The following is a 12,376-nucleotide window of genomic DNA, read 5'->3' as shown; positions in this document are numbered from 1 at the left end:
TGCCCCTTGCTAAGGATCTTTTATAACTAATTCTGTTAGGATTACATATTCTTGAGGTCCTGGAGAAGGGGTAAATATTCACGAATGCAAAAGGAGGAAGAGAAAGCCAATTAATGTACTGACAGTTAGTGTACTGTCGGCCGCTACGGGCTCTCCTCTTTCCTCTGTGCATAGTGGGACATGGGCTGGGGAAGGAGGATACATCACCTTTCGTGCATGTCGGATCCGAGTCAGAGCCTCCGGAGGGGTACCATTAGGGCTCAGGAAGGAAGTATTAGAACTTCTACTTACACTTACTTTTGTATATTTAAAAATTTCCAGCTATTGTGCATGTTAAATAATGTACATGATAGAAAAGTATAATTATAGCTCATAGTTTTTAAGTCATAGGCACATACACACGTTTTATATATATAGTTTTTAAAAATTGTAGTAAAATACACATAACATCAAATTTACCATCTTAACCATTTTCAAGTGTACAGTTCATTGTATTAAACACACTCACATAGTCGTGGGTCCATCCCCATAACCCTTTCTATCCCATAAAAGTGAAACTTTATGCCCAGTAAACAGTAACTCATTCTTTCCTCCCCTGAACTCCTAGCAGTCAGTTCTACTTTTTGTTTTTTAGGGTCTTTTGTTTTTGGTTTTTGACTACTCTGTCTCATAGAAGTGGAATCATACAGTCTTGGTCTTCTTGTGACTCACTTATTTTACTTGGCATAGTGTCCTCAAGGTACATCCATGTTCTAGCATATTGCAGAATTTTATTATTCTAAGGCTGAGTAGTACTCTATTGTATGTATATACTACATTTTTGCTTCTCCATTCATCTGTAAGTGGACACTTGGGTTGCTTCCACGTTTTAGCTCTGGCGAGTAATGCTGCCATAAACGTGAGTGTACAAATACCCCTTCGAGACCCTGCTTCTAATTTTTTTGGATATATACCCAGGTGGGGTTGTGGGATCATATGGTAATTCTGTTTTTTGTTCTTTGAGGAACTGCCATACTGTTTCAATAACAGCTGCACCATTTAGATTCCCACCAACAGTGCATGAGGGTTCCAGTTTCTCCATCATCCTTGCCAATGCTTGATGTTTTGTTTTTTTGATAGAGCAAAGTTAATATCTCAGGTAATAGGTTTTCCTCCACTCGATTTAAATAAGAATGCTTTAAAAAATGACACCATAGCTCTTCATTGCAAAACAACAAAATACAAAGGGAAGAGCTCTCAGGGTCTAAAATACTGTTTGTTTTGTTTTTAATTTCATAAATGTTTTACCTTATTCAAAATAAATACATGGCAATGTTTACAAAACACAGGAAAGCCAAAGAGAAAATCTGTTCTTTATCACACTGGTGGGAGAGAAGTATAGTTAATGATTTGGTATATATCCTGCTTTTGTTTTTATTCAATTTCTGCATGCACGAGTGTATACATCACACATGTGCATGCTTGTGCATCCTTTTTGTTTTGGTTTAATGGGATCGTATATTTTGCAGTCAGACCCTTTTCTTTCTTTCACAGCAATGTGTTATGACGCTGTTCCTTTTTAAAGAGAAGCTGGTGCTGAGTCTTGAGGATGTGACACACTTAAACTTAGTATTAATGCTTGAAGTGAAGCAAAAGTGATTCATTATGCATGGTTACTAAGTTTTCTTGGTAGCGTGGTGCTGTGACTACCTAAATTACATGCCCTCTAAGTTACTGATAACTTTAGCAAAAAAAAAAAATGGTACTTATCTTCAACTCCAATGCCTAATGACTGACTATGGCATTCATTTAAAACTGGTTTGGGTATTTAATTGTTCTGGGAAGACTTTAAAATCATCACTGTTGACTCCAATCACTGATACATGTCAGGAGTTTACTGACCGCAGAGTATGCCAATGGAATAGGATTTTAATGTTATGGCACATTGTGGTTGTTTTGATCTGATCATTGAAATAGTAAAGGCAGCGCTGTGATGCTGAGCACCTACCATGGGCTGAGTGCATTATCTCATTTAATCCCTATCACAACCCATTTCAGTTCCAGTATGTGGTCAGGAGGAAATGGAGGCACAGGGAGGTTAAGATACTGGTCCAAGGTCACACAGCCGGTGAAAGGTGGAGCCATGCAAGACTGTTTTCTTTTAAGGAAGATGTTTTGCTCTCAATGCTTGGATAAATGTATTTTAATTTTTCCTGTAGAGAACACATACTTCAATGTCATGGATTGACATTTATAATCTAAGCAAATTTCCTTAGGCTGTTTTATGAGTATCCTTCCTGATTGATGTTTGAACAATTCTGATTGATTATTTTGGTCCTTGTTTTTCATTCTTAACCTTAACTTGTTTAGGTTAATTTGTTAACTCCTTCATTACTAATGAGGGAAAGTACATTTCCACTTGAGGTCTTTTGTTTGGTGTTCAGGGCTGTTTTAGAAACCTGACTAAATACATTCCTTGTGTTTAAAAGGGACACAGTACTACAGATTAGAAGGGTGGGCTGTATGTTGCAAGCCAGAGATTTCAAATGCAAATGTTCTTTGGTCTTAATTTTACTGAGTAGGAGGTCATACTCTTGGAAACTGTTTTAAAAACATGACACTCAGAAACATTTAGCAGTGTTGACATTAAATTTAGGACCCAAATGTTGCGATAAGAAAAGTTTAGTGAAGTCTGACTTTGATTAGATCTGTGGACATGTTTCTAGTGTGAATCCAAAGAGCTATTTTTTTTTAAAAACAGCTTGATTTGGGAGGTTAGTCAGCTGTTTTGAATTATTTTCTGTACATCTGATTCTGTGTAGTTGGTGTTTAAGGAGGACATAATGGTGTAGTTCTTGAGGGCAAGTTTGGAAACTTTTTAACAACTTTAAAAAACCTAAATTTTAATTTTTTTAGAAACTTCACTGAGAAAGGATGCTATAAAACCAGCCTGTAATAAAGACATCTAGTGCAGAGGCCCAGCCTCTTGGCGGTGATCCTGCAGACTTTGTGCTCTATGCAGACTGAGAGCCCAGGAACCTTTCAGGCAGGGAGCTTGGTGCCTGAGGACTAACTTAGACCACGTGTTTTTAAACCTCTGAGCCATCTGAATTCTCAGTGATGGATCAGGCAGTTTTTTGCAGCCTGGACTGAGAGTCTGGTTCCTTTACTGGCTCCTGAAACATTTCAAGGAACATTGCAGTATTCCTCAATGTGACTACATGATGAAGAAAGGGAAGAGAAAAAAAGTAAAGCTTTCCTGTACTTTATCTGGGTGATTTTATTATTCCGTCCAGACTGCAGACATTTGTTTTTTAAAATGACACTGCAACTAGTGAGGAGTATGGGAGCAGGGGGGTGACTGAAAAGACCAATTCGCAGCCACGTAGTAGCTGTGCTCAGGGACTGGTATGTGGTAGGTTAGGCCGCATGGTACTCCACTGTCTCCCGCCCTGAACCCTGGTGATCAGCAGCTGTACTGTCTGGAACAGAAATAGTCAAAGCTTCCGAGAGGCCAAAGAGCTTAAAAAGGACTTAAAAAGTCCATTGAAGAACTCTTAGGACCTTTTAAAGAGTCTACTTGTTCTTAATGTTTGGGAATCCATAGCTGATACAAAGTGGCAAATAGGAAAAAGGTCACCGCAGGCATTGGACACAAAGTGATGTGAATGTGTGAAAGTCAGGGCGAATCCAAGGGCATGGCTATGAGCAACACCCCTCTGGGTGGTAACCTTCTGGGGGGCTTTATTTGGGGTGATTAGTTAGGTACTCTGGGCTGAGGACCCTGGGGAAAAGTGTGAATTTGGGCATGGGGAGAATGGGGCATTTAGAGTCAGCATATTGCAGTGGTGTTTGTTTTTGCTGAGCATTCTTAGGCGAGTTGGATGTTCCTTCTCCAAGAATGTACTTGCCCCCTGACCAGGAGTGGTCTCAAGTCAGTGCCATTCCTGTACCCTAATGTTTCCACATGCCTGTAATGAGAAGCTTCCTGAAGATTCATAAGATTCTTGGGTTTATGTTGGGGTGTGTAACTCATGCAGTTTCAAATTATATTCATGAGTAACTTCTTTATCTCAGGCTTATAAACCACCTGCAGAACACAGCAGTAGGGCATCAGTTTCCAGGTTAATGATCTCTCTCTCTCTTTAAAGATATGGCCTAGCCGGTTGACTAAAATTACATTTACTCCAATGTACAACTAACAGAAACAAATTTTGAAGAACCTTTTTTTCTTAGGTCATTTCATATTTAGATATCTAATAGAGGGACAGTTGTTTTTGTTTTTAAGATTTTATTTATTTATGTTTTGAGGGGAAGGGAAGGAGAGAGAGAGAGAAATATCAATGTATGGTTGCTTCTTGTACGTCTCCTGCTGGGAATTGGCCTGCATCCCAGGTATGTGCCCTGACTGGGAATCGAACCACGATCCTTTGGTTCTCAGGCCCGCGTTCAGTCCACTGATCTACACTAGCCAGGGCTCTAATAGAGGGATAGGTTTAAAACATGTAAATTTAACCTCGATTTCATGCAGTTCTTTTTTTAAGAAATTAAAGTGAGCGCATCTTAAGGAGAAAACAGCCTCATTACATACAGCCAAAAGAGGTTTGGGTTGATTTTAGTTTGTCTCCTGCAACCCTTGGTACATTGTGTACAAGAAATAAAAAAGCATTTCTTTCTGTGTTATACTTAACTGAAAATGCCCCACCCCTGCAATGGGTCGCTTAAGTTTTATGTAAGACTTTTATAAACTGGGCTGTTTTCCAGTGCCCCTTCATGGTCAGAGAAGTTTATCGGGTGAGATGCAGGCGTTCTCACGAACAAGCAGGCGCTCCACGTGCTTCCTGAGTTCCTTAGGAACAGTCGTTACGGAGGCCAGGTGCCCCCAACATGATTATTTTGAATTTTTATTTTTTTAGCTTTTTATTGTAGGAAATTTCAAGCAAGCACAGAAGCATAGAGATAGTATAATGAACCCCCATGCGCGCATCACCTACCTTCAACAATTATCAACATTTTGCCAGTTTTCTGCTCAGCTTGTTAACTCACTGCATGGCCAAACTGTAATTCTAGTCCGCCAACATGTAACTGAAGTGCATAGCGTTGTTTCTTTGGGAAAATGCATCATGGGTTCCAGCCAGGGACTTCAGGACCATCTTTGCTTCTGTTCAGGGCATCGTCTGTAGAGGAGGGGAGAGGTCACCGGCATTGTGGGTCTTCCAAAAGCTCATGCTTTTTGGAAGAGTAAGGTATTAATCATGAAAAAAATCAACGCTAGATATCTTTTCATCTCTAAAAATGTTATTTAAGATACAAGTCCTAAGTCCATTGAAGACTATTCTTATTGTACAAGAACTAGCCTTTAAGAAGTTTGCTGTACCCCCAAAGCCTGGGACGTTACAAGCAAGCCCCAGGGCAGGCGCATGTGGGGGCTGGTGCCTGGGCTTCTGCTGTGAACTGTTTCATTCTGTTGCTTTCAGCGGTTTCCACAATGGGTGTTGCAGGGACCACACAAGAAGAAAATACTAAAGTTTCTATTTGTGTGTGTTTTACTCTTGCTGTCTAATGTAAATAAGTCTTGCCCAATATTTAACATATAGGTGATCATATACTGACCTTCAGCCAGAATCCTTTGAAATTACCAACACTATTTGGAATAAGGATTTATATTCGTTACCATGAACAGTGAACCTTGCCTTAGAGTGTGCCTTGAGTTGTCAGGTGAAGATAGTGCAAAACTATCAGAAAGAAAAAACTGAAAATTAGCAAAAAGGCTAATTAGTTCATCTCTTGGTTTCTTCTTTTACTTTTTGTAAAAACTGCCTTATATTAGAACATGTACGTAATTTATAAGTAAATATATACATTATGAGTATATACTGAAAAATTGTTTTACTATGATCTAGTAGTCAGAGACTACTAATTGGTTTGCTTGCTAATCTGTTTATTGTCTTATAATTTAAACTCTTGTTAATATGGCCTAGTGCTTATTGTGTAGTAACATAAATCACACCTTGATTATTTCAGTGGTTCATCAGAGATCATATTATTTTCTAATTTGACTGCTTGTTGTCTCTTGCCTCAGTTACTGTTCGCCATTGCATTACTGAAAGAGCTTTGTAGTCACCCGAATTGGGGAGATGCTGCCTGAAGGGTAGGAAATGCCGTTTTCCCGGCATAGGCAGGGTCTGTGGCTTTAGCTTTGACTCCAGTGCCTCTAGTGACATGTCTCTGAAGGTGACCTTGAAACAGGCTGTTGGAGGATGTGGGTGGTATTGATTCTGGTGCTTCCCTCCCCTAAAGGACTTATTTTTTTCTTTATTATTGATGGTGTCTTCAGGAACCATTTATTTTGAATGTCGACTATTTGCTTGATGCTGTTCATTCATAATATGAATTCTGCATGTCTGTAGGTCTGTCTTTCATGGGAAAAACCAAATTTGAATCTCAATTTCTGGAAAGTTTAGTAGACTGTCGCTGCCATATTCTCTAACTCCATGATCTGTCATACCATGTTTTAACTGGTGACTCCAGTTCTAAACCATCAGATAAATACATCACAAAGGGTTTATGCCTGGTAAAAAGAAAACCCTGCTTATGTTGTAGCGGGAGGGACAAAGAGAAGTAGTCACCTTTTTGTCTGCTTTAGAGATCATTTTCAGCAGCAGAGGCCTCAGGTGCTGGGTCTTTTCTTCTGTTTGGGATCGCACCCCTCCGTGATAGACTAGTTGGAGGATCAGTGCAGGGAATCTGAGTGTCAGGCAGTCTCATGTGCCAGCGCAGCCGTGTGACAGCAGGGTGTCAGCCAGGCACCCCAAGCACTGAAGATGGAGAAATGCCCATCGTTCCCTCAGGCCAGAGGGCTGATGTCTTTCTCTGGTCAGCTCCATGTCAGGCTAACCAAGAGAGCGGTGGCCTTGACCTCCTGATTGGCACTGTAACTGCAAGAGAGCCCAGTAGTAGTTCTTCCAGACTTTATTATTTTGCAAAAGGTTAATTGTAGCTTTTAATCTTTCATAGTATTAAAGTAGTCCTTTTATAGATTGTAGTTTACTCTCAGCCAGTCATGGCTTCTAAATCCACCAGAGAACTGAAGAAAAAACCCTGACCTTTTACTAATGGGATCACAGGACCAGTCTGTGGCCCAGACAGCTGCAGCCTGGCTGTCTGTGGTCATTGTCCCTCAGTGGCATGCACTGTCTCCATTTTAACAGTTTCAGCTTCAGAAAGAAACGAGGCTTGTCTGGGTTGCTTTAGTGTGGGTTGAGAATATCTCTGAGTTTTGTAGTTGAAATGCAATGAGTTGCTAACTATATTCTGTATCTATACCCACTCCCGTGTCCATAACAAAATAAAGTTGGAGTAATAATAAGAAATTCAGAGTTAAGCCCTGGCTGGTGTGGCTCAGTGGATTGAGCGCTGGCCTATGAACCAAAGGGTTGCTGGTTTGATTCCCAGTTGGCACATGCCTGGGTTGCAGCCCAGGTCCCCAGTACAGGGTATGTGAGAGGCAACCACACATTGATGTTTCTTTCCCTCTCTTTCTCCCTCCCTTCCCCTCTCTAAAAATAAATAAATAAAATCTCTTAAAAAAAAAAAAGAAATTCAGAGTTAAGAATTTGAGAACAGCTGAGAAGTGGAGGGTGGGGCGTTATGTAAGGAGCAGGGTGAAGGCCTCGGAGTGGCTGCACTGCCCTCAACATTTGATATTTAACCACTTAGGCCTGGAAATTCCATGTGCAGCTTATCAGGGAATTGGTTAAGCCCAAGGAAAAAAGTGGTTGATTGATAGTAGAAAAGGTAATTAGGGTTTACAATGGGAAATTGCTGTCTGTAAGGGCAGCCTGGTTTTGGGTCAGTAGGAGTTTTGGGTCAGTTAGGTCAGGGGGACAGAAGGAGAGGGACTGAAGAGTCATGCCTGGCAACCCGTTGGCCTGAGCCCCCCAAAGGCCAGTCTGCGTCCTGGACGCCTCATCGATGTGGGTTAAGTAGCAGCACCGCTGAGTGTCTTCAGGTTGCCTAGGAAAGCTTGTATAGTGTGCTGGAAAAAGCCCCGCAGGGGGCTTAGGACACCTGGGTTCCCGTCACAACACCTCTCTCTCTGCTGTGTAAGGTAAAGCTTATTCGGTGTCTGTTCTGAAAAGCTTTAACATGTTTTACTTTAAGATTCTGAGGTTACTTATTTTCTTCACCTGTGCTATTTTGTGTAATTATAACTTGGTTTTTCTCATTGGGAACAGGAACGAAGCTGTCTACTTCAAAGCAACCTTTACAGCTCCCTCTGCTTAGTAGGGTCTCAGCTCATTCTTTTGCTTGTCTCCACTTAGGCATTTGCAACTGTACTTCCAGGCCGTGAAGGGCGTGCCAGCCTGTTGTCCTACTTATGTGTGCTTTACATACCGCTTTTGTTTAACCCTCACAGCCACCCTCTGAATTTCTTGTGTATTCAGATGACAAACTTGTGGCTACACTTGTGTATTCAGTTGACAAACACTCATTACAACTGCGATTGTCTTGTAGAGTTTGTGGTTAAGTAAACCAAGCAGTTAACAGATGCAGGGATAGGAGGAAAGTGACCTCGGTGATCAGGGCAGCTTCCTGGGAGCAGTGTCATCTTCGCTGTGACCTGAGAGACGGCCAGGTGTCAGCCAGGCTGGAGGCGGTGGGTCTGTGCTATGGAGGCACAGTGGGAGCTTGGGCCTCCGAGTCATGGGGGGACTTGGTTACCACTTTCTAGACCACTTTCTCTTTTTCAAAACCACTTTCTAGGCAAATCACTTAACCTTTCTCACCACTTTCCTCACTTACAAAATTGTAGGGAGTTGGCAGAAGGAAAGGAGTCGTGTACCTTGAGGTGCCTGGATCGTAAAATGAGATTAAATGTCAGCTATAGTATTATTATGAGTATTAATATTAGGATTTTTAAATGCATGTGTGTAAGAGTTGTTCTTTTTGCTGTATGCAGGTTGTGCCTCAGCGGAGCACTGTTAGCACGGAGGATGTCATGGTGTGAGCAGCATGTCACCCAAGAGGGAAAATGAACAAGGTGTTAGCAAATCGAATTAGCAATGTACAAGAAGGATAACAGTAGTGTTGTGCTGGTAAACCAGCTGCCTGGGGTGGGCTGGAAGCCCTATTTGTACCATTCACTGATTTCCATGGTGTAAGAATTCCCACCGTGGTCAATTGTGAGCTACCAAGTCACTGAATGTGCACTTGGGAAGACACACCATATTTTTCGAACCATAAGACACACCTAGGTTTTAGAGGAGGAAAATAGGGGGGAAATTTTGAAGTAAAAAAAAATGTGGTAAAATTTTAAATAACATAAATAACATAAATAACATAATATTTCACCAGTGTAAATGTAAACAGAACTCAGCAGCAGCATTAACAGCTATTATTCCTCCGAAATTAGGGTGGGGGGGCGGGGGAGTGTGTCTTATAGTCCAAAAAATACTGTGTAGAATCAGTTCTCATGATCTGGTGGGAACCAACTTCAGCACCTTATGGCCAATACCTGATTTCCCCAAGGATGCAAGACTGATTCAGCGTTGAAAAATCAGTGAATGTACTTCATCATGATAACATACTAAAGAAAAAGACAAAAAACTATGAGCCAAAAATAGACCTAGTTCAGTCCTTAGCTAAACAGAGCCACCAAACTGATGCTGTGACAGTGTAGTCCACGCCACGTCAGGCCCCTGTGCTCCGTATTGCTTGTCCCCTTGTTCAGTTCATCACTCCGATCGTCGCTGTTTCTTTACTAACGCCCAGACAACACGCCATCTTCCCATGGCTTCTGCTTACCGAGTCAGCATTTTTGAAATACATATGTGTGTGTGTGTGTGTGTGTGTGTGTGTGTGTAAATTTACATAACAACTCAAATCTCACACATGCCTCCCAAGAACAAGAAGTATGTTTGCCTCATTTTATTTCCATGACACACTCAGGGTACTCTTTGTGACAGATTTTTTCTGGTTGCTCTAGTGATGTCATAAGATGGTGAAGTGAAGACTTCATTCTCCTCTATTGGTTTGGGTAAAGAATGCTGTCCTGTTTTTAGGACAGGAATGTCCTAAAATTGAATGCTTTGTTCCAACTCCTGGCGTATGACTTGATCTATAGAGAGATTCAACTTATATTTTGATGAATGGATAAATGACTAAAGAGAATTCTGAGGACTTCTCATTTGCAAGAGGCCCTCCAAACTTGGGTGTGAGATCGAGTAACTCACTGTAGAAATGGCTACTCCTTGAAAAAAATGACAGTCTCAACTCCAGTGTATTGATTGTTAGTGTTTTTCTACTCATCAGAAAGGCATTTAAAGAATGGGGATTGGTGGGTGGATGGAAGATATTAATTAAAATAGAGAACTTCTATTTTAATGGAGAAGTTCTAGAGAACTTCTTTTAAAGAGACCTGGGCTGCCCATGTCATCTGAAAAAGTACTGGGGGGCAGGCAGAGTCTTCAGTGATGGGTATTGATTGCGGCTATGAGATTCGAGTTAGCAGTTTTGTGTTGTGTTGGGCTTTTATGTGCTGCTCACATACTTCAGTATAGTTGCTCTTTTATTTTTTTGAGAGTCACTAAATTTATGAAAATAACAGATTTGAACATATACGTAACATCATACTAAAATTCATGAAGGAGGTGTGAGCTGGTATATGATTAAAAAATAATCAGTAGAATAAAATTTGTAAATGCAAACAATTGGCATCCATAATGTATAAAGAACGTTTAGAAATCAATAAGAAAATGAAAGATGACCTTGTAGAAAATAGGCAAATGATATCATAGTAATAAAACATGTAAGCACCTCTTTCAGAACATTGATATAAATTCAGAAATATAGTGTTCCTTTTGGGAGAATCTGATTTAATCTGAGACCCAAGCATACTGGGAATGTATCTTATATTTTAGGAAATGAAAATTGGGACCTCTGTTTTTGTGTTTGGGCAATCATTTTAATTATTTTTAATGGAATTTATTGGGGTGACATTGGTTCGTGAAACCGGACGGGGTTCAAGTGTACAACTCAGTAAAGCGTCATCTGCACTGCATGGTGCACCCATTGCCCCAGGCCAAGTCTCTTTCTATCCCCACTCCCCCCACCTTGCCCTCCTCCACCTGGCCCCTGCCCCCTTTCCCTCTGGCTGCCAACGCACTATTGTGTGTCTGTGTGTTATGTATATAGTTTTTTGATGTATATAGTTTTTGATGTATATAGTTTTTTGGCTAAGCCCTTCACCCTCTTTCATCCAGCCTCCAAATCAATGTATAAGTACATTTATGTTGATTGGGGCTGGGGAACCCTGGAGCACAATTTTACTCATTTAAGTTACTATTTGCCTTTGTTTTTTTAAAATACTTTTATTTATTTATTTTTAGAGGGAGGGGAAGGGACAGAGACAGGGAGAGAAATATTGATGCTTTGGAGAAACATCTGTCGGTTGCCTCTCACATGCCCCCAGATAGAGACCTGGCCTGCAACTCAGGCATGTGCCCTGACTGGGAATCAGCCAGGTGACCTGTTGATTTGCAGACTATGCCCACCCCATTGTAGCCCCACACCAGTCAGACCTATACCTTTGATTTGGGACATATCAATCATATCTATGATTTTAGTGAGATAGAAATGGAGTAATAGGTATTTTCTGGGTCATGGAATGGTAGCATGAGTTAATATGGTGTGTGAAATTTCAAAGCTTATTTGCAAGCAGGCTGAGAAGAGGGTGTGTCTGGCTACCTTGTGGCAAGGCCAGGCTGGGTAGGATTACTCACTGCCCCCTGCCCCAGGAGGTCAGGGCAAAAGACTTGCTCTGTTTATATGAACAAAACTTTTGAGTTCCCTGATTTGCTTGTCAGCTTTAAAAAAGGAAAAGAATCTTTTCTTTAGGACAGTGGACATTGTCCCCCAAATTCACCTTTTTAGTTGTCAAAAACATACCAAATTGCTCCTCAGCACTGATTATCCTTCAAGCTCAGCACTTTTCTTAGCAACCTCTAATCATCAATAAATTGACACTTGAGTCATAATCAAATTTGGTTTCAGTGTCCCAGATACAGCGGTCATCATTTTCATATTGAATCCGATGTGTGTTTATTCTGATTTTATTAATGCAAGTTCTTCCCTTTCAGGGATGGATGAATGAGATTTACAACTATGATCCAGAAACTTACCATGCGACTTTGACACATTCAGTGTTTGTTCGACTTGAGGGTGAGACCTTAAGACTTTCAAAGCCCAATAAAAATATATCCAGGAGGGCAAGCTACAATGAAACAAAGCCAGAGGTCACCTATATCAGCCAGAAAATCTATGACCTCTCAGACAGCAAGGTGAGCCCAACTAATTTTGGAAATTTTGATGAATGAAGAGCATCTTAGTTGCGTTA

At 40.9% G+C, this 12,376-nt stretch overlaps 1 protein-coding gene across 7 annotated transcripts in view; it reads left to right on the top strand.

Annotated features, from left to right (window-relative positions):
* Positions 1–12,376, top strand: part of TEX2 (testis expressed 2) — a 96,716-nt gene that overhangs the window by 39,134 nt on the left and 45,206 nt on the right. For all 7 annotated transcript variants that reach the window (XM_053655335.1, XM_037127954.2, XM_053655325.1 and 4 more), the window contains one exon: positions 12,120–12,320. In XM_053655335.1, the coding sequence (XP_053511310.1) occupies positions 12,120–12,320 (201 nt within the window). The remainder of the gene's footprint in view (positions 1–12,119; positions 12,321–12,376) is intronic.

The sequence above is a fragment of the Artibeus jamaicensis genome, unplaced genomic scaffold (assembly GCF_021234435.1).
Source record: "Artibeus jamaicensis isolate MK-2021 breed Jamaican fruit bat unplaced genomic scaffold, CSHL_Jam_final contig_1998, whole genome shotgun sequence".
Classification (NCBI taxonomy): Eukaryota; Metazoa; Chordata; class Mammalia; order Chiroptera; family Phyllostomidae; genus Artibeus; species Artibeus jamaicensis.
The sequence above is the reverse complement of the archived record's forward strand: the minus strand, read 5'-3'. Positions and strand labels throughout refer to the sequence as shown.